General features: G+C 53.2%; 5 protein-coding genes across 5 annotated transcripts; all 5 read left to right on the top strand.

Moving 5' to 3' along the window:
• Nucleotides 1-3,450: 3,450 nt before the first annotated feature.
• On the top strand, nt 3,451-4,680 carry LOC121462224 (elongin-A3 member D-like). Its single transcript, XM_041673706.1, has one exon. The coding sequence runs from the start codon at nt 3,451-3,453 to the stop codon at nt 4,678-4,680; it is 1,230 nt and encodes a 409-aa protein (XP_041529640.1).
• A 2,549-nt stretch (nt 4,681-7,229) lies between these two features.
• Nucleotides 7,230-8,459, top strand: LOC121462223 (elongin-A3 member D-like). Its single transcript, XM_041673705.1, has one exon. The coding sequence runs from the start codon at nt 7,230-7,232 to the stop codon at nt 8,457-8,459; it is 1,230 nt and encodes a 409-aa protein (XP_041529639.1).
• Nucleotides 8,460-11,008: 2,549 nt separating this feature from the next.
• LOC121462222 (elongin-A3 member D-like) lies at nt 11,009-12,238 on the top strand. Its single transcript, XM_041673704.1, has one exon. The coding sequence runs from the start codon at nt 11,009-11,011 to the stop codon at nt 12,236-12,238; it is 1,230 nt and encodes a 409-aa protein (XP_041529638.1).
• A 2,546-nt stretch (nt 12,239-14,784) lies between these two features.
• LOC121462221 (elongin-A3 member D-like) lies at nt 14,785-16,014 on the top strand. The gene has a single exon (XM_041673702.1). It carries the CDS (start codon nt 14,785-14,787, stop codon nt 16,012-16,014), a length of 1,230 nt encoding a protein of 409 aa, XP_041529636.1.
• Nucleotides 16,015-22,343: 6,329 nt separating this feature from the next.
• On the top strand, nt 22,344-23,573 carry LOC121462170 (elongin-A3 member D-like). Its single transcript, XM_041673576.1, has one exon. It carries the CDS (start codon nt 22,344-22,346, stop codon nt 23,571-23,573), a length of 1,230 nt encoding a protein of 409 aa, XP_041529510.1.
• Nucleotides 23,574-24,065: the final 492 nt, after the last annotated feature.

Here is a 24,065-nt window from a genome sequence, read left to right as displayed (position 1 = left end):
CAAGGCGCATGAGCCTGCTGCTTCTCGGGCACGTGCGGGAGATGCCAGAGAGGTCGTGGGGGGCAGCAGGAGGAGCCCACAGAGGAACCCGGACTCGTACCCGGCCGGTTCTTTCGAGGCTTGCCTCAACTATGACTGCCCTTCTTCTTCCCGGACACTGCGTCTGGGCAAGGGGAAGAAGAGGAAACGCCCCTGGAAAGCTGAGGCCCAGAGTGGTGGAGCCAAGGTTCCTCGGAGCCAGTCTCCAAACTGCAAGGAGCAGAGTCTCCTGCCTGCCAGTCGCTTTCCAGAGCTGAGCTCCAGTCGCCAAGCCTGCTTGCCCCCGGATGGCCAGGACTCTTCTTCCATGCAGAGCGAGCAAGAAGCCGCCCCTTGGGCCTGCAGGGTGAACTCGAAAACCCCAGTCTGTTCGGGTCGCGTCCCTGGCCCTCGTCTCCTGCCCAAACTGCACCAAGGGTGCCTTGCTAAGCCCAACTGCTCCAGCCAACCGGCAGAGGCACAAGAGGAGGTGTGCAGGCCCCAGATCTGACATGGCCAGAAGACTCAGGCCCAGGCTGAGAGGCAGACACACCTCCAGCAGCAGGAGGCCCGCGAGCTCATGCTGCAAGGCCTGAGAGAGCGCATCCAAAGGGCCCAAGCCAAGAAGAGCCAAGCTCTCCAGACCCAGATGATCCCCTTCCCTGCCCATGTCGCCAGCCAAAGCCAGCAGGCTGCCTCTGGACACGCAGGGGGAGGGGGAGCCCCCTCCAAAGAGAACAATCTTCCTGGAGCCTTGGCCCCTGGCCCACAGCAGAGGGCTCCCTGCCTGCCCTTGGGCCCCAGCAACAAGACCCAGCTGAAGAAAAGCGCCCCTCTCATGGCCAAGTCCCTCAGAGATTACAAGAACAGGTATTCTAGGAGGTGAACTGAGGATGCTCTCTGCCCCGGGATTGCTGGCAACTGCTCACTCAGGAGCAGATCTGCTCTCTCCCCTCTCTTACAACAGGCAAGCCCAATAGCCAGCTCAGGATTGCCAAATGATCCCTTGCTCCTAACTCATGGCTGCTCTCTTCCCAGAGAAGCCTGGACAGCCACCTCCAATCCCCAGGGACCCACCCAACTCCAAATCCAGCCAGGCCCCAAGAGCCAACTCAGGTTCAACCTCTTTGGGAGTGCCTTAGATCTCATAGCCAACAGACCATGGCTTCCCAGGGGAATCACTCCACTTTGGAAATTCCCCAACACCCAACTGTCTGCTAGCCAAGGACTCAAGTGCTCAAGGCCTTGGCTTCAAAGCAAAGAAAGAGGAGCCCCAAGACCTCAGACCTTTGCCTTTAGCTTCCTTTGGGACCCTTTTGCAGACAGACGCACTGAACGTCTTCATTCACACCTGCAGTGAATTTTCAATCAAGACTGGATAGATGGATGTTGATTTCAGCCTCTCCTCAACTCCCCCGCCACACCCTTCGGGAGTGGCGGCCCCACCCTTGAAAGAACTATTCCTTGACCTGGGACACTTCACAGCCAGCCTCTTGCTGGCCTTGGACATGACTCAGTCCCCTCAGCTTTGACACCTTAGACATTTTTCCATGTCGCCATACAAGCCGTGTCGACTGTGAAAGCACACAACTAGCACCAGAGGGTTTTGTTTGAACACACGTGTGGATGTAGGATTGGGGCAGTCCTCTTCTTATGCAAAGGGGCTCCTATACCTTTCTCTCTAAATATGTATATTTATTTATTTATTTATCTATCTATTTATTTATTTATTTTAAGAAGTATACATATCGTAATAAAGATTGAGCATATCGATACATAGATCCTTGGCGTCTAAGTTTATTCATAATTTCTAGATTCTGTTACATCTAGAGAGGGGAGAGAGAGAGAGAGAGAGAGAGAGAGAGAGAGAGAGAGGCCCAAATATAGATTTATATAAAGACAAAAATACATAGACTTTTGGACACCTAGGAACATAAATAATTGATACACAATCTATGATGAAAATTCGGCATGCAGGCATGTATGCATGCACTCCCCAAGAACCAAAAGGTAAAATTGAAAGAAGAGTGTCTAAATCTAAATAAAAACAAAGACACCGGAAATCAATGTCAAAAACAAAACTTAAAAGGAAAATGTGCATCTGTGTGTGTGCGCGTTTATTTGAATGTGCTTGTGTGTGTGTGTGTGTGTGTGTATTTTCTATTCAGTAGACAAATAGGGAGGACATATTTTCCAAGGGTTGAGAACCCCGCAGATTGTATCCCGTTAGGGAATGATAACAGGTGTGAAGAAAACAGCCTTAGTCCCACTCTTTTGAGAAGTCCTGGATTTCAAGGTCCCAGTGTCCAAGCACTCAAAACCTGTAGAGATAAACAGAGTTGTGTTTAGCAGAGTATAACAAAGTTTTGAGAATAAGAGAAAGGAGGACAACTGGAAGATGTGATGTACCGAATGGGTGGTAGAAACGCTTAACGTGTCTACCTGTGTGTGTGTTTGTGTGTGTGCGCGCGCTCGAGTGTGCTTAGGAGAGACAATGAGGACAAAAGGAGAAGAGCCAGGCAGCCAGCCAGACAAGGAGGGACAAACATAAAGAGAGAGAATGAATTGGAATAACAGGATAAATTTGGAAATAAAGAGCCACAGGTCAAGTGGGAAAGCACAATGAAAAGTGGTGGTGTCCAGGGTACTTGTATATGCACCTGCTTTAGCCATCTTTGTGCAACTGGCCTGTGGGGCAAGCATTACAAGTTGGGGGAAGAAGGAGACTGCCTGTTCTGCTTGACAGTTGATGGAACACAAGTCTTGTGAACTTCAAGGTCAGCAAGGAAAAGCTCTTGCCTTAATGAGGCTCAGGTGAGGTGCCACCCTAGCCATTTTGCATTGCCCAGAAACAGGCAGGAGATGGGATTCCATCCTTTTCTTGTTCCTGCTGTGTGAGTGTGTAAATGCATGGGGGGGGGGCATTCCCCACTGTTGATCTGACTTGCTGGAGAGTCAGCAGATGTGTGACAGACCAGAGGACTTAAAGAGGCTCCCAAGTGTTAGGGCTCAGCAGTAAGTGTGTGTGCGGCGGTGTGGGGTGGGGGTGGGGGAGAGATGGAGTGAGGGGGGCAGACTTCAGTGGCCATGGGGTTTTGGGAAGCAGGGGGAGGCAGGCAGGAGCTGAAGAGTGGGCGTGTCTAGCGGAGCTGTAAGCAGGAAAAGGGCGTGTCCAGGAGAAGCAGCCTAGGCTGCTGGTTGGTTGGGCAGGTGTGAGGACGCTTTCCCCACCCACCAGCTTCCAATAAAGGTGAGCAGAGCAGCCCTGCACAGAGGTGAAAGAGAGGCAGCTGACAGTGGGGCCAGCCCAGAGGTCCTGGGTCCTGTCCTCTGCCTGCAGAGTGCTAAGCGCGTCCCCAGGCAGGGTTCTAGAGCACTGGAGGGAGCGTGCTGCTTTCGCTTGCCCCCGAAGGTCCAGTCCCCACATTGGAGATGGAGGGGTCCGCCAAGCACCTAAAAGCCCTGCGGAAGTTGCGGGAGCGCCTGCACACAGAGACAGAGCCAGACAAACTCTACAAAACCCTGAAGGAACTCTCTTCAGTGCCCATCCTGTGCGACACCCTGGCGGAGATTGGCTTCAGGCAGACCATCGAGCTGCTGAGGAGAGAGCAGCTCCTGTTCCCCTTTGCCAAGGACTTTGCCTCCAAGTGGTCAGAGAGGTCACCCTTGGAGCGCCAGGCCGAGGCGGAGCCACAGGACCTTGCCTTGCAGATGAGACTGACAAGAGAGCAGGCACCCCGAAAGCCCGCAGCAGAGGACAAGGCGCATGAGCCTGCTGCTTCTCGGGCACGTGCGGGAGATGCCAGAGAGGTCGTGGGGGGCAGCAGGAGGAGCCCACAGAGGAACCCGGACTCATACCCGGCCGGTTCTTTCGAGGCTTGCCTCAACTATGACTGCCCTTCTTCTTCCAGGACACTGCGTCTGGGCAAGGGGAAGAAGAGGAAACGCCCCTGGAAAGCTGAGGCCCAGAGTGGTGGAGCCAAGGTTCCTTGGAGCCAGTCTCCAAACTGCAAGGAGCAGAGTCTCCTGCCTGCCAGTCGCTTTCCAGAGCTGAGCTCCAGTCGCCAAGCCTGCTTGCCCCCGGATGGCCAGGACTCTTCTTCCTTGCAGAGCGAGCAAGAAGCCGCCCCTTGGGCCTGCAGGGTGAACTCGAAAACCCCAGTCTGTTCGGGTCGCGTCCCTGGCCCTTGTCTCCTGCCCAAACTGCACCAAGGGTGCCTTGCTAAGCCCAACTGCTCCAGCCAACCGGCAGAGGCACAAGAGGAGGAGTGCAGGCCCCAGATCTGCCATGGCCAGACTACTCAGGCCCAGGCTGAGAGGCAGACACACCTCCAGCAGCAGGAGGCCCGTGAGCTCATGCTACAAGGCCTGAGAGAGCGCATCCAAAGGGCCCAAGCCAAGAAGAGCCAAGCTCTCCAGACCCAGATGATCCCCTTCCCTGCCCATGTCGCCAGCCAAAGCCAGCAGGCTGCCTCTGGACACGCAGGGGGAGGGGGAGCCCCCTCCAAAGAGAACAATCTTCCTGGAGCCTTGGCCCCTGGCCCACAGCAGAGGGCTCCCTGCCTGCCCTTGGGCCCCAGCAACAAGACCCAGCTGAAGAAAAGCGCCCCTCTCATGGCCAAGTCCCTCAGAGATTACAAGAACAGGTATTCTAGGAGGTGAACTGAGGATGCTCTCTGCCCCGGGATTGCTGGCAACTGCTCACTCAGGAGCAGATCTGCTCTCTCCCCTCTCTTACAACAGGCAAGCCCAATAGCCAGCTCAGGATTGCCAAATGATCCCTTGCTCCTAACTCATGGCTGCTCTCTTCCCAGAGAAGCCTGGACAGCCACCTCCAATCCCCAGGGACCCACCCAACTCCAAATCCAGCCAGGCCCCAAGAGCCAACTCAGGTTCAACCTCTTTGGGAGTGCCTTAGATCTCATAGCCAACAGACCATGGCTTCCCAGGGGAATCACTCCACTTTGGAAATTCCCCAACACCCAACTGTCTGCTAGCCAAGGACTCAAGTGCTCAAGGCCTTGGCTTCAAAGCAAAGAAAGAGGAGCCCCAAGACCTCAGACCTTTGCCTTTAGCTTCCTTTGGGACCCTTTTGCAGACAGACGCACTGAACGTCTTCATTCACACCTGCAGTGAATTTTCAATCAAGACTGGATAGATGGATGTTGATTTCAGCCTCTCCTCAACTCCCCCGCCACACCCTTCGGGAGTGGCGGCCCCACCCTTGAAAGAACTATTCCTTGACCTGGGACACTTCACAGCCAGCCTCTTGCTGGCCTTGGACATGACTCAGTCCCCTCAGCTTTGACACCTTAGACATTTTTCCATGTCGCCATACAAGCCGTGTCGACTGTGAAAGCACACAACTAGCACCAGAGGGTTTTGTTTGAACACACGTGTGGATGTAGGATTGGGGCAGTCCTCTTCTTATGCAAAGGGGCTCCTATACCTTTCTCTCTAAATATGGATATTTATTTATTTATTTATCTATCTATTTATTTATTTATTTTAAGAAGTATACATATCGTAATAAAGATTGAGCATATCGATACATAGATCCTTGGCGTCTAAGTTTATTCATAATTTCTAGATTCTGTTACATCTAGAGAGGGGAGAGAGAGAGAGAGAGAGAGAGAGAGAGAGAGGCCCAAATATAGATTTATATAAAGACAAAAATACATAGACTTTTGGACACCTAGGAACATAAATAATTGATACACAATCTATGATGAAAATTCGGCATGCAGGCATGTATGCATGCACTCCCCAAGAACCAAAAGGTAAAATTGAAAGAAGAGTGTCTAAATCTAAATAAAAACAAAGACACCGGAAATCAATGTCAAAAACAAAACTTAAAAGGAAAATGTGCATCTGTGTGTGTGCGCGTTTATTTGAATGTGCTTGTGTGTGTGTGTGTGTGTGTGTGTGTGTGTTTTCTATTCAGTAGACAAATAGGGAGGACATATTTTCCAAGGGTTGAGAACCCCGCAGATTGTATCCCGTTAGGGAATGATAACAGGTGTGAAGAAAACAGCCTTAGTCCCACTCTTTTGAGAAGTCCTGGATTTCAAGGTCCCAGTGTCCAAGCACTCAAAACCTGTAGAGATAAACAGAGTTGTGTTTAGCAGAGTATAACAAAGTTTTAAGAATAAGAGAAAGGAGGACAACTGGAAGATGTGATATACCGAATGGGTGGTAGAAACGCTTAACGTGTCTACCTGTGTGTGTGTTTGTGTGTGTGCGCGCGCTCGAGTGTGCTTAGGAGAGACAATGAGGACAAAAGGAGAAGAGCCAGGCAGCCAGCCAGACAAGGAGGGACAAACAGAAAGAGAGAGAATGAATTGGAATAACAGGATAAATTTGGAAATAAAGAGCCACAGGTCAAGTGGGAAAGCACAATGAAAAGTGGTGGTGTCCAGGGTACTTGTATATGCACCTGCTTTAGCCATCTTTGTGCAACTGGCCTGTGGGGCAAGCATTACAAGTTGGGGGAAGAAGGAGACTGCCTGTTCTGCTTGACAGTTGATGGAACACAAGTCTTGTGAACTTCAAGGTCAGCAAGGAAAAGCTCTTGCCTTAATGAGGCTCAGGTGAGGTGCCACCCTAGCCATTTTGCATTGCCCAGAAACAGGCAGGAGATGGGATTCCATCCTTTTCTTGTTCCTGCTGTGTGACTGTGTAAATGCATTGGGGGGGGGGGGCATTCCCCACTGTTGACCTGACTTGCTGGAGAGTCAGCTGATGTGTGACAGACCAGAGGACTTAAAGAGGCTCCCAAGTGTTAGGGCTCAGCAGTAAGTGTGTGTGCGGCGGTGGGGGGTGGGGGTGGGGGAGAGATGGAGTGAGGGGGGCAGACTTCAGTGGCCATGGGGTTTTGGGAAGCAGGGGGAGGCAGGCAGGAGCTGAAGAGTGGGCGTGTCTAGCGGAGCTGTAAGCAGGAAAAGGGCGTGTCCAGGAGAAGCAGCCTAGGCTGCTGGTTGGTTGGGCAGGTGTGAGGACGCTTTCCCCACCCACCAGCTTCCAATAAAGGTGAGCAGAGCAGCCCTGCACAGAGGTGAAAGAGAGGCAGCTGACAGTGGGGCCAGCCCAGAGGTCCTGGGTCCTGTCCTCTGCCTGCAGAGTGCTAAGCGCGTCCCCAGGCAGGGTTCTAGAGCACTGGAGGGAGCGTGCTGCTTTCGCTTGCCCCCGAAGGTCCAGTCCCCACATTGGAGATGGAGGGGTCCGCCAAGCACCTAAAAGCCCTGCGGAAGTTGCGGGAGCGCCTGCACACAGAGACAGAGCCAGACAAACTCTACAAAACCCTGAAGGAACTCTCTTCAGTGCCCATCCTGTGCGACACCCTGGCGGAGATTGGCTTCAGGCAGACCATCGAGCTGCTGAGGAGAGAGCAGCTCCTGTTCCCCTTTGCCAAGGACTTTGCCTCCAAGTGGTCAGAGAGGTCACCCTTGGAGCGCCAGGCCGAGGCGGAGCCACAGGACCTTGCCTTGCAGATGAGACTGACAAGAGAGCAGGCACCCCGAAAGCCCGCAGCAGAGGACAAGGCGCATGAGCCTGCTGCTTCTCGGGCACGTGCGGGAGATGCCAGAGAGGTCGTGGGGGGCAGCAGGAGGAGCCCACAGAGGAACCCGGACTCGTACCCGGCCGGTTCTTTCGAGGCTTGCCTCAACTATGACTGCCCTTCTTCTTCCCGGACACTGCATCTGGGCAAGGGGAAGAAGAGGAAACGCCCCTGGAAAGCTGAGGCCCAGAGTGGTGGAGCCAAGGTTCCTCGGAGCCAGTCTCCAAACTGCAAGGAGCAGAGTCTCCTGCCTGCCAGTCGCTTTCCAGAGCTGAGCTCCAGTCGCCAAGCCTGCTTGCCCCCGGATGGCCAGGACTCTTCTTCCTTGCAGAGCGAGCAAGAAGCCGCCCCTTGGGCCTGCAGGGTGAACTCGAAAACCCCAGTCTGTTCGGGTCGCGTCCCTGGCCCTTGTCTCCTGCCCAAACTGCACCAAGGGTGCCTTGCTAAGCCCAACTGCTCCAGCCAACCGGCAGAGGCACAAGAGGAGGAGTGCAGGCCCCAGATCTGCCATGGCCAGAAGACTCAGGCCCAGGCTGAGAGGCAGACACACCTCCAGCAGCAGGAGGCCCGCGAGCTCATGCTGCAAGGCCTGAGAGAGCGCATCCAAAGGGCCCAAGCCAAGAAGAGCCAAGCTCTCCAGACCCAGATGATCCCCTTCCCTGCCCATGTCGCCAGCCAAAGCCAGCAGGCTGCCTCTGGACACGCAGGGGGAGGGGGAGCCCCCTCCAAAGAGAACAATCTTCCTGGAGCCTTGGCCCCTGGCCCACAGCAGAGGGCTCCCTGCCTGCCCTTGGGCCCCAGCAACAAGACCCAGCTGAAGAAAAGCGCCCCTCTCATGGCCAAGTCCCTCAGAGATTACAAGAACAGGTATTCTAGGAGGTGAACTGAGGATGCTCTCTGCCCCGGGATTGCTGGCAACTGCTCACTCAGGAGCAGATCTGCTCTCTCCCCTCTCTTACAACAGGCAAGCCCAATAGCCAGCTCAGGATTGCCAAATGATCCCTTGCTCCTAACTCATGGCTGCTCTCTTCCCAGAGAAGCCTGGACAGCCACCTCCAATCCCCAGGGACCCACCCAACTCCAAATCCAGCCAGGCCCCAAGAGCCAACTCAGGTTCAACCTCTTTGGGAGTGCCTTAGATCTCATAGCCAACAGACCATGGCTTCCCAGGGGAATCACTCCACTTTGGAAATTCCCCAACACCCAACTGTCTGCTAGCCAAGGACTCAAGTGCTCAAGGCCTTGGCTTCAAAGCAAAGAAAGAGGAGCCCCAAGACCTCAGACCTTTGCCTTTAGCTTCCTTTGGGACCCTTTTGCAGACAGACGCACTGAACGTCTTCATTCACACCTGCAGTGAATTTTCAATCAAGACTGGATAGATGGATGTTGATTTCAGCCTCTCCTCAACTCCCCCGCCACACCCTTCGGGAGTGGCGGCCCCACCCTTGAAAGAACTATTCCTTGACCTGGGACACTTCACAGCCAGCCTCTTGCTGGCCTTGGACATGACTCAGTCCCCTCAGCTTTGACACCTTAGACATTTTTCCATGTCGCCATACAAGCCGTGTCGACTGTGAAAGCACACAACTAGCACCAGAGGGTTTTGTTTGAACACACGTGTGGATGTAGGATTGGGGCAGTCCTCTTCTTATGCAAAGGGGCTCCTATACCTTTCTCTCTAAATATGGATATTTATTTATTTATTTATCTATCTATTTATTTATTTATTTTAAGAAGTATACATATCGTAATAAAGATTGAGCATATCGATACATAGATCCTTGGCGTCTAAGTTTATTCATAATTTCTAGATTCTGTTACATCTAGAGAGGGGAGAGAGAGAGAGAGAGAGAGAGAGAGAGAGGCCCAAATATAGATTTATATAAAGACAAAAATACATAGACTTTTGGACACCTAGGAACATAAATAATTGATACACAATCTATGATGAAAATTCGGCATGCAGGCATGTATGCATGCACTCCCCAAGAACCAAAAGGTAAAATTGAAAGAAGAGTGTCTAAATCTAAATAAAAACAAAGACACCGGAAATCAATGTCAAAAACAAAACTTAAAAGGAAAATGTGCATCTGTGTGTGTGCGCGTTTATTTGAATGTGCTTGTGTGTGTGTGTGTGTGTGTGTGTGTGTGTGTTTTCTATTCAGTAGACAAATAGGGAGGACATATTTTCCAAGGGTTGAGAACCCCGCAGATTGTATCCCGTTAGGGAATGATAACAGGTGTGAAGAAAACAGCCTTAGTCCCACTCTTTTGAGAAGTCCTGGATTTCAAGGTCCCAGTGTCCAAGCACTCAAAACCTGTAGAGATAAACAGAGTTGTGTTTAGCAGAGTATAACAAAGTTTTAAGAATAAGAGAAAGGAGGACAACTGGAAGATGTGATATACCGAATGGGTGGTAGAAACGCTTAACGTGTCTACCTGTGTGTGTGTTTGTGTGTGTGCGCGCGCTCGAGTGTGCTTAGGAGAGACAATGAGGACAAAAGGAGAAGAGCCAGGCAGCCAGCCAGACAAGGAGGGACAAACAGAAAGAGAGAGAATGAATTGGAATAACGGGATAAATTTGGAAATAAAGAGCCACAGGTCAAGTGGGAAAGCACAATGAAAAGTGGTGGTGTCCAGGGTACTTGTATATGCACCTGCTTTAGCCATCTTTGTGCAACTGGCCTGTGGGGCAAGCATTACAAGTTGGGGGAAGAAGGAGACTGCCTGTTCTGCTTGACAGTTGATGGAACACAAGTCTTGTGAACTTCAAGGTCAGCAAGGAAAAGCTCTTGCCTTAATGAGGCTCAGGTGAGGTGCCACCCTAGCCATTTTGCATTGCCCAGAAACAGGCAGGAGATGGGATTCCATCCTTTTCTTGTTCCTGCTGTGTGACTGTGTAAATGCATTGGGGGGGGGGGGCATTCCCCACTGTTGACCTGACTTGCTGGAGAGTCAGCTGATGTGTGACAGACCAGAGGACTTAAAGAGGCTCCCAAGTGTTAGGGCTCAGCAGTAAGTGTGTGTGCGGCGGTGGGGGGTGGGGGTGGGGGAGAGATGGAGTGAGGGGGGCAGACTTCAGTGGCCATGGGGTTTTGGGAAGCAGGGGGAGGCAGGCAGGAGCTGAAGAGTGGGCGTGTCTAGCGGAGCTGTAAGCAGGAAAAGGGCGTGTCCAGGAGAAGCAGCCTAGGCTGCTGGTTGGTTGGGCAGGTGTGAGGACGCTTTCCCCACCCACCAGCTTCCAATAAAGGTGAGCAGAGCAGCCCTGCACAGAGGTGAAAGAGAGGCAGCTGACAGTGGGGCCAGCCCAGAGGTCCTGGGTCCTGTCCTCTGCCTGCAGAGTGCTAAGCGCGTCCCCAGGCAGGGTTCTAGAGCACTGGAGGGAGCGTGCTGCTTTCGCTTGCCCCCGAAGGTCCAGTCCCCACATTGGAGATGGAGGGGTCCGCCAAGCACCTAAAAGCCCTGCGGAAGTTGCGGGAGCGCCTGCACACAGAGACAGAGCCAGACAAACTCTACAAAACCCTGAAGGAACTCTCTTCAGTGCCCATCCTGTGCGACACCCTGGCGGAGATTGGCTTCAGGCAGACCATCGAGCTGCTGAGGAGAGAGCAGCTCCTGTTCCCCTTTGCCAAGGACTTTGCCTCCAAGTGGTCAGAGAGGTCACCCTTGGAGCGCCAGGCCGAGGCGGAGCCACAGGACCTTGCCTTGCAGATGAGACTGACAAGAGAGCAGGCACCCCGAAAGCCCGCAGCAGAGGACAAGGCGCATGAGCCTGCTGCTTCTCGGGCACGTGCGGGAGATGCCAGAGAGGTCGTGGGGGGCAGCAGGAGGAGCCCACAGAGGAACCCGGACTCGTACCCGGCCGGTTCTTTCGAGGCTTGCCTCAACTATGACTGCCCTTCTTCTTCCCGGACACTGCATCTGGGCAAGGGGAAGAAGAGGAAACGCCCCTGGAAAGCTGAGGCCCAGAGTGGTGGAGCCAAGGTTCCTCGGAGCCAGTCTCCAAACTGCAAGGAGCAGAGTCTCCTGCCTGCCAGTCGCTTTCCAGAGCTGAGCTCCAGTCGCCAAGCCTGCTTGCCCCCGGATGGCCAGGACTCTTCTTCCTTGCAGAGCGAGCAAGAAGCCGCCCCTTGGGCCTGCAGGGTGAACTCGAAAACCCCAGTCTGTTCGGGTCGCGTCCCTGGCCCTCGTCTCCTGCCCAAACTGCACCAAGGGTGCCTTGCTAAGCCCAACTGCTCCAGCCAACCGGCAGAGGCACAAGAGGAGGAGTGCAGGCCCCAGATCTGCCATGGCCAGAAGACTCAGGCCCAGGCTGAGAGGCAGACACACCTCCAGCAGCAGGAGGCCCGCGAGCTCATGCTGCAAGGCCTGAGAGAGCGCATCCAAAGGGCCCAAGCCAAGAAGAGCCAAGCTCTCCAGACCCAGATGATCCCCTTCCCTGCCCATGTCGCCAGCCAAAGCCAGCAGGCTGCCTCTGGACACGCAGGGGGAGGGGGAGCCCCCTCCAAAGAGAACAATCTTCCTGGAGCCTTGGCCCCTGGCCCACAGCAGAGGGCTCCCTGCCTGCCCTTGGGCCCCAGCAACAAGACCCAGCTGAAGAAAAGCGCCCCTCTCATGGCCAAGTCCCTCAGAGATTACAAGAACAGGTATTCTAGGAGGTGAACTGAGGATGCTCTCTGCCCCGGGATTGCTGGCAACTGCTCACTCAGGAGCAGATCTGCTCTCTCCCCTCTCTTACAACAGGCAAGCCCAATAGCCAGCTCAGGATTGCCAAATGATCCCTTGCTCCTAACTCATGGCTGCTCTCTTCCCAGAGAAGCCTGGACAGCCACCTCCAATCCCCAGGGACCCACCCAACTCCAAATCCAGCCAGGCCCCAAGAGCCAACTCAGGTTCAACCTCTTTGGGAGTGCCTTAGATCTCATAGCCAACAGACCATGGCTTCCCAGGGGAATCACTCCACTTTGGAAATTCCCCAACACCCAACTGTCTGCTAGCCAAGGACTCAAGTGCTCAAGGCCTTGGCTTCAAAGCAAAGAAAGAGGAGCCCCAAGACCTCAGACCTTTGCCTTTAGCTTCCTTTGGGACCCTTTTGCAGACAGACGCACTGAACGTCTTCATTCACACCTGCAGTGAATTTTCAATCAAGACTGGATAGATGGATGTTGATTTCAGCCTCTCCTCAACTCCCCCGCCACACCCTTCGGGAGTGGCGGCCCCACCCTTGAAAGAACTATTCCTTGACCTGGGACACTTCACAGCCAGCCTCTTGCTGGCCTTGGACATGACTCAGTCCCCTCAGCTTTGACACCTTAGACATTTTTCCATGTCGCCATACAAGCCGTGTCGACTGTGAAAGCACACAACTAGCACCAGAGGGTTTTGTTTGAACACACGTGTGGATGTAGGATTGGGGCAGTCCTCTTCTTATGCAAAGGGGCTCCTATACCTTTCTCTCTAAATATGGATATTTATTTATTTATTTATCTATCTATTTATTTATTTATTTTAAGAAGTATACATATCGTAATAAAGATTGAGCATATCGATACATAGATCCTTGGCGTCTAAGTTTATTCATAATTTCTAGATTCTGTTACATCTAGAGAGGGGAGAGAGAGAGAGAGAGAGAGAGAGAGAGAGAGGCCCAAATATAGATTTATATAAAGACAAAAATACATAGACTTTTGGACACCTAGGAACATAAATAATTGATACACAATCTATGATGAAAATTCGGCATGCAGGCATGTATGCATGCACTCCCCAAGAACCAAAAGGTAAAATTGAAAGAAGAGTGTCTAAATCTAAATAAAAACAAAGACACCGGAAAACAATGTCAAAAACAAAACTTAAAAGGAAAATGTGCATCTGTGTGTGTGCGCGTTTATTTGAATGTGCTTGTGTGTGTGTGTGTGTGTGTGTGTGTGTTTTCTATTCAGTAGACAAATAGGGAGGACATATTTTCCAAGGGTTGAGAACCCCGCAGATTGTATCCCGTTAGGGAATGATAACAGGTGTGAAGAAAACAGCCTTAGTCCCACTCTTTTGAGAAGTCCTGGATTTCAAGGTCCCAGTGTCCAAGCACTCAAAACCTGTAGAGATAAACAGAGTTGTGTTTAGCAGAGTATAACAAAGTTTTGAGAATAAGAGAAAGGAGGACAACTGGAAGATGTGATATACCGAATGGGTGGTAGAAACGCTTAACGTGTCTACCTGTGTGTGTGTTTGTGTGTGTGCGCGCGCTCGAGTGTGCTTAGGAGAGACAATGAGGACAAAAGGAGAAGAGCCAGGCAGCCAGCCAGACAAGGAGGGACAAACAGAAAGAGAGAGAATGAATTGGAATAACAGGATAAATTTGGAAATAAAGAGCCACAGGTCAAGTGGGAAAGCACAATGAAAAGTGGTGGTGTCCAGGGTACTTGTATATGCACCTGCTTTAGCCATCTTTGTGCAACTGGCCTGTGGGGCAAGCATTACAAGTTGGGGGAAGAAGGAGACTGCCTGTTCTGCTTGACAGTTGATGGAACACAAGTCTTGTGAACTTCAAGGTCAGCAAGGAAAAGCTCTTGCCTTAATGAGGCTCAGGTGAGGTGCCACCCTAGCCATTTTGCATTGCCCAGAAACAGGCAGGAGATGGGATTCCATCCTTTTCTTGTTCCTGCTGTGTGAGTGTGTAAATGCATGGGGGGGGGGGGCATTCCCCACTGTTGATCTGACTTGCTGGAGAGTCAGCAGATGTGTGACAGACCAGAGGACTTAAAGAGGCTCCCAAGTGTTAGGGCTCAGCAGTAAGTGTGTGTGCTGCGGTGGGGGGTGGGGGTGGGGGAGAGATGGAGTGAGGGGGGCAGACTTCAGTGGCCATGGGGTTTTGGGAAGCAGGGGGAGGCAGGCAGGAGCTGAAGAGTGGGCGTGTCTAGCGGAGCTGTAAGCAGGAAAAGGGCGTGTCCAGGAGAAGCAGCCTAGGCTGCTGGTTGGTTGGGCAGGTGTGAGGACGCTTTCCCCACCCACCAGCTTCCAATAAAGGTGAGCAGAGCAGCCCTGCACAGAGGTGAAAGAGAGGCAGCTGACAGTGGGGCCAGCCCAGAGGTCCTGGGTCCTGTCCTCTGCCTGCAGAGTGCTAAGCGCGTCCCCAGGCAGGGTTCTAGAGCACTGGAGGGAGCGTGCTGCTTTCGCTTGCCCCTGAAGGTCCAGTCCCCACATTGGAGATGGAGGGGTCCGCCAAGCACCTAAAAGCCCTGCGGAAGTTGCGGGAGCGCCTGCACACAGAGACAGAGCCAGACAAACTCTACAAAACCCTGAAGGAACTCTCTTCAGTGCCCATCCTGTGCGACACCCTGGCGGAGATTGGCTTCAGGCAGACCATCGAGCTGCTGAGGAGAGAGCAGCTCCTGTTCCCCTTTGCCAAGGACTTTGCCTCCAAGTGGTCAGAGAGGTCACCCTTGGAGCACCAGGCCGAGGCGGAGCCACAGGACCTTGCCTTGCAGATGAGACTGACAAGAGAGCAGGCACCCCGAAAGCCCGCAGCAGAGGACAAGGCGCATGAGCCTGCTGCTTCTCGGGCACGTGCGGGAGATGCCAGAGAGGTCGTGGGGGGCAGCAGGAGGAGCCCACAGAGGAACCCGGACTCGTACCCGGCCGGTTCTTTCGAGGCTTGCCTCAACTATGACTGCCCTTCTTCTTCCGGGACACTGCGTCTGGGCAAGGGGAAGAAGAGGAAACGCCCCTGGAAAGCTGAGGCCCAGAGTGGTGGAGCCAAGGTTCCTCGGAGCCAGTCTCCAAACTGCAAGGAGCAGAGTCTCCTGCCTGCCAGTCGCTTTCCAGAGCTGAGCTCCAGTCGCCAAGCCTGCTTGCCCCCGGATGGCCAGGACTCTTCTTCCATGCAGAGCGAGCAAGAAGCCGCCCCTTGGGCCTGCAGGGTGAACTCGAAAACCCCAGTCTGTTCGGGTCGCGTCCCTGGCCCTCGTCTCCTGCCCAAACTGCACCAAGGGTGCCTTGCTAAGCCCAACTGCTCCAGCCAACCGGCAGAGGCACAAGAGGAGGAGTGCAGGCCCCAGATCTGCCATGGCCAGACTACTCAGGCCCAGGCTGAGAGGCAGACACACCTCCAGCAGCAGGAGGCCCGCGAGCTCATGCTGCAAGGCCTGAGAGAGCGCATCCAAAGGGCCCAAGCCAAGAAGAGCCAAGCTCTCCAGACCCAGATGATCCCCTTCCCTGCCCATGTCGCCAGCCAAAGCCAGCAGGCTGCCTCTGGACACGCAGGGGGAGGGGGAGCCCCCTCCAAAGAGAACAATCTTCCTGGAGCCTTGGCCCCTGGCCCACAGCAGAGGGCTCCCTGCCTGCCCTTGGGCCCCAGCAACAAGACCCAGCTGAAGAAAAGCGCCCCTCTCATGGCCAAGTCCCTCAGAGATTACAAGAACAGGTATTCTAGGAGGTGAACTGAGGATGCTCTCTGCCCCGGGATTGCTGGCAACTGCTCACTCAGGAGCAGATCTGCTCTCTCCCCTCTCTTACAACAGGCAAGCCCAATAGCCAGCTCAGGATTGCCAAATGATCCCTTGCTCCTAACTCATGGCTGCTCTCTTCCCAGAGAAGCCTGGACAGCCACCTCCAATCCCCAGGGACCCACCCAACTCCAAATCCAGCCAGGCCCCAAGAGCCAACTCAGGTTCAACCTCTTTGGGAGTGCCTTAGATCTCATAGCCAACAGACCATGGCTTCCCAGGGGAATCACTCCACTTTGGAAATTCCCCAACACCCAACTGTCTGCTAGCCAAGGACTCAAGTGCTCAAGGCCTTGGCTTCAAAGCAAAGAAAGAGGAGCCCCAAGACCTCAGACCTTTGCCTTTAGCTTCCTTTGGGACCCTTTTGCAGACAGACGCACTGAACGTCTTCATTCACACCTGCAGTGAATTTTCAATCAAGACTGGATAGATGGATGTTGATTTCAGCCTCTCCTCAACTCCCCCGCCACACCCTTCGGGAGTGGCGGCCCCACCCTTGAAAGAACTATTCCTTGACCTGGGACACTTCACAGCCAGCCTCTTGCTGGCCTTGGACATGACTCAGTCCCCTCAGCTTTGACACCTTAGACATTTTTCCATGTCGCCATACAAGCCGTGTCGACTGTGAAAGCACACAACTAGCACCAGAGGGTTTTGTTTGAACACACGTGTGGATGTAGGATTGGGGCAGTCCTCTTCTTATGCAAAGGGGCTCCTATACCTTTCTCTCTAAATATGGATATTTATTTATTTATTTATCTATCTATTTATTTATTTATTTTAAGAAGTATACATATCGTAATAAAGATTGAGCATATCGATACATAGATCCTTGGCGTCTAAGTTTATTCATAATTTCTAGATTCTGTTACATCTAGAGAGGGGAGAGAGAGAGAGAGAGAGAGAGAGAGAGGCCCAAATATAGATTTATATAAAGACAAAAATACATAGACTTTTGGACACCTAGGAACATAAATAATTGATACACAATCTATGATGAAAATTCGGCATGCAGGCATGTATGCATGCACTCCCCAAGAACCAAAAGGTAAAATTGAAAGAAGAGTGTCTAAATCTAAATAAAAACAAAGACACCGGAAAACAATGTCAAAAACAAAACTTAAAAGGAAAATGTGCATCTGTGTGTGTGCGCGTTTATTTGAATGTGCTTGTGTGTGTGTGTGTGTGTGTGTGTGTGTTTTCTATTCAGTAGACAAATAGGGAGGACATATTTTCCAAGGGTTGAGAACCCCGCAGATTGTATCCCGTTAGGGAATGATAACAGGTGTGAAGAAAACAGCCTTAGTCCCACTCTTTTGAGAAGTCCTGGATTTCAAGGTCCCAGTGTCCAAGCACTCAAAACCTGTAGAGATAAACAGAGTTGTGTTTAGCAGAGTATAACAAAGTTTTGAGAATAAGAGAAAGGAGGACAACTGGAAGATGTGATATACCGAATGGGTGGTAGAAACGCTTAACGTGTCTACCTGTGTGTGTGTTTGTGTGTGTGCGCGCGCTCGAGTGTGCTTAGGAGAGACAATGAGGACAAAAGGAGAAGAGCCAGGCAGCCAGCCAGACAAGGAGGGACAAACAGAAAGAGAGAGAATGAATTGGAATAACAGGATAAATTTGGAAATAAAGAGCCACAGGTCAAGTGGGAAAGCACAATGAAAAGTGGTGGTGTCCAGGGTACTTGTATATGCACCTGCTTTAGCCATCTTTGTGCAACTGGGCTGTGGGGCAAGCATTACAAGTTGGGGGAAGAAGGAGACTGCCTGTTCTGCTTGACAGTTGATGGAACACAAGTCTTGTGAACTTCAAGGTCAGCAAGGAAAAGCTCTTGCCTTAATGAGGCTCAGGTGAGGTGCCACCCTAGCCATTTTGCATTGCCCAGAAACAGGCAGGAGATGGGATTCCATCCTTTTCTTGTTCCTGCTGTGTGAGTGTGTAAATGCATGGGGGGGGGGCATTCCCCACTGTTGATCTGACTTGCTGGAGAGTCAGCAGATGTGTGACAGACCAGAGGACTTAAAGAGGCTCCCAAGTGTTAGGGCTCAGCAGTAAGTGTGTGTGCTGCGGTGGGGGGTGGGGGTGGGGGAGAGATGGAGTGAGGGGGGCAGACTTCAGTGGCCATGGGGTTTTGGGAAGCAGGGGGAGGCAGGCAGGAGCTGAAGAGTGGGCGTGTCTAGCGGAGCTGTAAGCAGGAAAAGGGCGTGTCCAGGAGAAGCAGCCTAGGCTGCTGGTTGGTTGGGCAGGTGTGAGGACGCTTTCCCCACCCACCAGCTTCCAATAAAGGTGAGCAGAGCAGCCCTGCACAGAGGTGAAAGAGAGGCAGCTGACAGTGGGGCCAGCCCAGAGGTCCTGGGTCCTGTCCTCTGCCTGCAGAGTGCTAAGCGCGTCCCCAGGCAGGGTTCTAGAGCACTGGAGGGAGCATGCTGCTTTCGCTTGCCCCTGAAGGTCCAGTCCCCACATTGGAGATGGAGGGGTCCGCCAAGCACCTAAAAGCCCTGCGGAAGTTGCGGGAGCGCCTGCACACAGAGACAGAGCCAGACAAACTCTACAAAACCCTGAAGGAACTCTCTTCAGTGCCCATCCTGTGCGACACCCTGGCGGAGATTGGCTTCAGGCAGACCATCGAGCTGCTGAGGAGAGAGCAGCTCCTGTTCCCCTTTGCCAAGGACTTTGCCTCCAAGTGGTCAGAGAGGTCACCCTTGGAGCGCCAGGCCGAGGCGGAGCCACAGGACCTTGCCTTGCAGATGAGACTGACAAGAGAGCAGGCACCCCGAAAGCCCGCAGCAGAGGACAAGGCGCATGAGCCTGCTGCTTCTCGGGCACGTGCGGGAGATGCCAGAGAGGTCGTGGGGGGCAGCAGGAGGAGCTCACAGAGGAACCCGGACTCGTACCCGGCCGGTTCTTTCGAGGCTTGCCTCAACTATGACTGCCCTTCTTCTTCCGGGACACTGCGTCTGGGCAAGGGGAAGAAGAGGAAACGCCCCTGGAAAGCTGAGGCCCAGAGTGGTGGAGCCAAGGTTCCTCGGAGCCAGTCTCCAAACTGCAAGGAGCAGAGTCTCCTGCCTGCCAGTCGCTTTCCAGAGCTGAGCTCCAGTCGCCAAGCCTGCTTTCCCTCGCATGGCCAGGACTCTTCTTCCTTGCAGAGCGAGCAAGAAGCCGCCCCTTGGGCCTGCAGGGTGAACTCGAAAACCCCAGTCTGTTCGGGTCGCGTCCCTGGCCCTCGTCTCCTGCCCAAACTGCACCAAGGGTGCCTTGCTAAGCCCAACTGCTCCAGCCAACCGGCAGAGGCACAAGAGGAGGTGTGCAGGCCCCAGATCTGACATGGCCAGAAGACTCAGGCCCAGGCTGAGAGGCAGACACACCTCCAGCAGCAGGAGGCCCGCGAGCTCATGCTGCAAGGCCTGAGAGAGCGCATCCAAAGGGCCCAAGCCAAGAAGAGCCAAGCTCTCCAGACCCAGATGATCCCCTTCCCTGCCCATGTCGCCAGCCAAAGCCAGCAGGCTGCCTCTGGACACGCAGGGGGAGGGGGAGCCCCCTCCAAAGAGAACAATCTTCCTGGAGCCTTGGCCCCTGGCCCACAGCAGAGGGCTCCCTGCCTGCCCTTGGGCCCCAGCAACAAGACCCAGCTGAAGAAAAGCGCCCCTCTCATGGCCAAGTCCCTCAGAGATTACAAGAACAGGTATTCTAGGAGGTGAACTGAGGATGCTCTCTGCCCCGGGATTGCTGGCAACTGCTCACTCAGGAGCAGATCTGCTCTCTCCCCTCTCTTACAACAGGCAAGCCCAATAGCCAGCTCAGGATTGCCAAATGATCCCTTGCTCCTAACTCATGGCTGCTCTCTTCCCAGAGAAGCCTGGACAGCCACCTCCAATCCCCAGGGACCCACCCAACTCCAAATCCAGCCAGGCCCCAAGAGCCAACTCAGGTTCAACCTCTTTGGGAGTGCCTTAGATCTCATAGCCAACAGACCATGGCTTCCCAGGGGAATCACTCCACTTTGGAAATTCCCCAACACCCAACTGTCTGCTAGCCAAGGACTCAAGTGCTCAAGGCCTTGGCTTCAAAGCAAAGAAAGAGGAGCCCCAAGACCTCAGACCTTTGCCTTTAGCTTCCTTTGGGACCCTTTTGCAGACAGACGCACTGAACGTCTTCATTCACACCTGCAGTGAATTTTCAATCAAGACTGGATAGATGGATGTTGATTTCAGCCTCTCCTCAACTCCCCCGCCACACCCTTCGGGAGTGGCGGCCCCACCCTTGAAAGAACTATTCCTTGACCTGGGACACTTCACAGCCAGCCTCTTGCTGGCCTTGGACATGACTCAGTCCCCTCAGCTTTGACACCTTAGACATTTTTCCATGTCGCCATACAAGCCGTGTCGACTGTGAAAGCACACAACTAGCACCAGAGGGTTTTGTTTGAACACACGTGTGGATGTAGGATTGGGGCAGTCCTCTTCTTATGCAAAGGGGCTCCTATACCTTTCTCTCTAAATATGGATATTTATTTATTTATTTATCTATCTATTTATTTATTTATTTTAAGAAGTATACATATCGTAATAAAGATTGAGCATATCGATACATAGATCCTTGGCGTCTAAGTTTATTCATAATTTCTAGATTCTGTTACATCTAGAGAGGGGAGAGAGAGAGAGAGAGAGAGAGAGAGAGAGAGAGAGAGAGAGAGGCCCAAATATAGATTTATATAAAGACAAAAATACATAGACTTTTGGACACCTAGGAACATAAATAATTGATACACAATCTATGATGAAAATTCGGCATGCAGGCATGTATGCATGCACTCCCCAAGAACCAAAAGGTAAAATTGAAAGAAGAGTGTCTAAATCTAAATAAAAACAAAGACACCGGAAAACAATGTCAAAAACAAAACTTAAAAGGAAAATGTGCATCTGTGTGTGTGCGCGTTTATTTGAATGTGCTTGTGTGTGTGTGTGTGTGTGTGTGTGTGTGTTTTCTATTCAGTAGACAAATAGGGAGGACATATTTTCCAAGGGTTGAGAACCCCGCAGATTGTATCCCGTTAGGGAATGATAACAGGTGTGAAGAAAACAGCCTTAGTCCCACTCTTTTGAGAAGTCCTGGATTTCAAGGTCCCAGTGTCCAAGCACTCAAAACCTGTAGAGATAAACAGAGTTGTGTTTAGCAGAGTATAACAAAGTTTTGAGAATAAGAGAAAGGAGGACAACTGGAAGATGTGATATACCGAATGGGTGGTAGAAACGCTTAACGTGTCTACCTGTGTGTGTGTTTGTGTGTGTGCGCGCGCTCGAGTGTGCTTAGGAGAGACAATGAGGACAAAAGGAGAAGAGCCAGGCAGCCAGCCAGACAAGGAGGGACAAACAGAAAGAGAGAGAATGAATTGGAATAACAGGATAAATTTGGAAATAAAGAGCCACAGGTCAAGTGGGAAAGCACAATGAAAAGTGGTGGTGTCCAGGGTACTTGTATATGCACCTGCTTTAGCCATCTTTGTGCAACTGGGCTGTGGGGCAAGCATTACAAGTTGGGGGAAGAAGGAGACTGCCTGTTCTGCTTGACAGTTGATGGAACACAAGTCTTGTGAACTTCAAGGTCAGCAAGGAAAAGCTCTTGCCTTAATGAGGCTCAGGTGAGGTGCCACCCTAGCCATTTTGCATTGCCCAGAAACAGGCAGGAGATGGGATTCCATCCTTTTCTTGTTCCTGCTGTGTGAGTGTGTAAATGCATGGGGGGGGGGGCATTCCCCACTGTTGATCTGACTTGCTGGAGAGTCAGCAGATGTGTGACAGACCAGAGGACTTAAAGAGGCTCCCAAGTGTTAGGGCTCAGCAGTAAGTGTGTGTGCTGCGGTGGGGGGTGGGGGTGGGGGAGAGATGGAGTGAGGGGGGCAGACTTCAGTGGCCATGGGGTTTTGGGAAGCAGGGGGAGGCAGGCAGGAGCTGAAGAGTGGGCGTGTCTAGCGGAGCTGTAAGCAGGAAAAGGGCGTGTCCAGGAGAAGCAGCCTAGGCTGCTGGTTGGTTGGGCAGGTGTGAGGACGCTTTCCCCACCCACCAGCTTCCAATAAAGGTGAGCAGAGCAGCCCTGCACAGAGGTGAAAGAGAGGCAGCTGACAGTGGGGCCAGCCCAGAGGTCCTGGGTCCTGTCCTCTGCCTGCAGAGTGCTAAGCGCGTCCCCAGGCAGGGTTCTAGAGCACTGGAGGGAGCATGCTGCTTTCGCTTGCCCCTGAAGGTCCAGTCCCCACATTGGAGATGGAGGGGTCCGCCAAGCACCTAAAAGCCCTGCGGAAGTTGCGGGAGCGCCTGCACACAGAGACAGAGCCAGACAAACTCTACAAAACCCTGAAGGAACTCTCTTCAGTGCCCATCCTGTGCGACACCCTGGCGGAGATTGGCTTCAGGCAGACCATCGAGCTGCTGAGGAGAGAGCAGCTCCTGTTCCCCTTTGCCAAGGACTTTGCCTCCAAGTGGTCAGAGAGGTCACCCTTGGAGCGCCAGGCCGAGGCGGAGCCACAGGACCTTGCCTTGCAGATGAGACTGACAAGAGAGCAGGCACCCCGAAAGCCCGCAGCAGAGGACAAGGCGCATGAGCCTGCTGCTTCTCGGGCACGTGCGGGAGATGCCAGAGAGGTCGTGGGGGGCAGCAGGAGGAGCCCACAGAGGAACCCGGACTCGTACCCGGCCGGTTCTTTCGAGGCTTGCCTCAACTATGACTGCCCTTCTTCTTCCGGGACACTGCGTCTGGGCAAGGGGAAGAAGAGGAAACGCCCCTGGAAAGCTGAGGCCCAGAGTGGTGGAGCCAAGGTTCCTCGGAGCCAGTCTCCAAACTGCAAGGAGCAGAGTCTCCTGCCTGCCAGTCGCTTTCCAGAGCTGAGCTCCAGTCGCCAAGCCTGCTTGCCCCCAGATGGCCAGGACTCTTCTTCCATGCAGAGCGAGCAAGAAGCCGCCCCTTGGGCCTGCAGGGTGAACTCGAAAACCCCAGTCTGTTCGGGTCGCGTCCCTGGCCCTCGTCTCCTGCCCAAACTGCACCAAGGGTGCCTTGCTAAGCCCAACTGCTCCAGCCAACCGGCAGAGGCACAAGAGGAGGAGTGCAGGCCCCAGATCTGCCATGGCCAGACTACTCAGGCCCAGGCTGAGAGGCAGACACACCTCCAGCAGCAGGAGGCCCGCGAGCTCATGCTGCAAGGCCTGAGAGAGCGCATCCAAAGGGCCCAAGCCAAGAAGAGCCAAGCTCTCCAGACCCAGATGATCCCCTTCCCTGCCCATGTCGCCAGCCAAAGCCAGCAGGCTGCCTCTGGACACGCAGGGGGAGGGGGAGCCCCCTCCAAAGAGAACAATCTTCCTGGAGCCTTGGCCCCTGGCCCACAGCAGAGGGCTCCCTGCCTGCCCTTGGGCCCCAGCAACAAGACCCAGCTGAAGAAAAGCGCCCCTCTCATGGCCAAGTCCCTCAGAGATTACAAGAACAGGTATTCTAGGAGGTGAACTGAGGATGCTCTCTGCCCCGGGATTGCTGGCAACTGCTCACTCAGGAGCAGATCTGCTCTCTCCCCTCTCTTACAACAGGCAAGCCCAATAGCCAGCTCAGGATTGCCAAATGATCCCTTGCTCCTAACTCATGGCTGCTCTCTTCCCAGAGAAGCCTGGACAGCCACCTCCAATCCCCAGGGACCCACCCAACTCCAAATCCAGCCAGGCCCCAAGAGCCAACTCAGGTTCAACCTCTTTGGGAGTGCCTTAGATCTCATAGCCAACAGACCATGGCTTCCCAGGGGAATCACTCCACTTTGGAAATTCCCCAACACCCAACTGTCTGCTAGCCAAGGACTCAAGTGCTCAAGGCCTTGGCTTCAAAGCAAAGAAAGAGGAGCCCCAAGACCTCAGACCTTTGCCTTTAGCTTCCTTTGGGACCCTTTTGCAGACAGACGCACTGAACGTCTTCATTCACACCTGCAGTGAATTTTCAATCAAGACTGG

The sequence above is a fragment of the Microtus oregoni genome, unplaced genomic scaffold, assembly GCF_018167655.1.
Source record: "Microtus oregoni isolate MIOR12 unplaced genomic scaffold, Mior012 000024F_ref0000369, whole genome shotgun sequence".
NCBI classification, from domain to species: Eukaryota; Metazoa; Chordata; class Mammalia; order Rodentia; family Cricetidae; genus Microtus; species Microtus oregoni.
Note: the sequence above shows the minus strand (reverse complement) of the source record. Positions and strands in the feature narration are given on the sequence as shown.

Excerpts from the sequence above, each read along its gene's own strand:
- LOC121462170 (XM_041673576.1), top strand. The coding sequence starts at position 22,344 with ATGGAGGGGTCCGCCAAGCACCTAAAAGCCCTGCGGAAGTTGCGGGAG.
- LOC121462223 (XM_041673705.1), top strand. The coding sequence starts at position 7,230 with ATGGAGGGGTCCGCCAAGCACCTAAAAGCCCTGCGGAAGTTGCGGGAG.
- LOC121462221 (XM_041673702.1), top strand. The coding sequence starts at position 14,785 with ATGGAGGGGTCCGCCAAGCACCTAAAAGCCCTGCGGAAGTTGCGGGAG.
- LOC121462224 (XM_041673706.1), top strand. The coding sequence starts at position 3,451 with ATGGAGGGGTCCGCCAAGCACCTAAAAGCCCTGCGGAAGTTGCGGGAG.
- LOC121462222 (XM_041673704.1), top strand. The coding sequence starts at position 11,009 with ATGGAGGGGTCCGCCAAGCACCTAAAAGCCCTGCGGAAGTTGCGGGAG.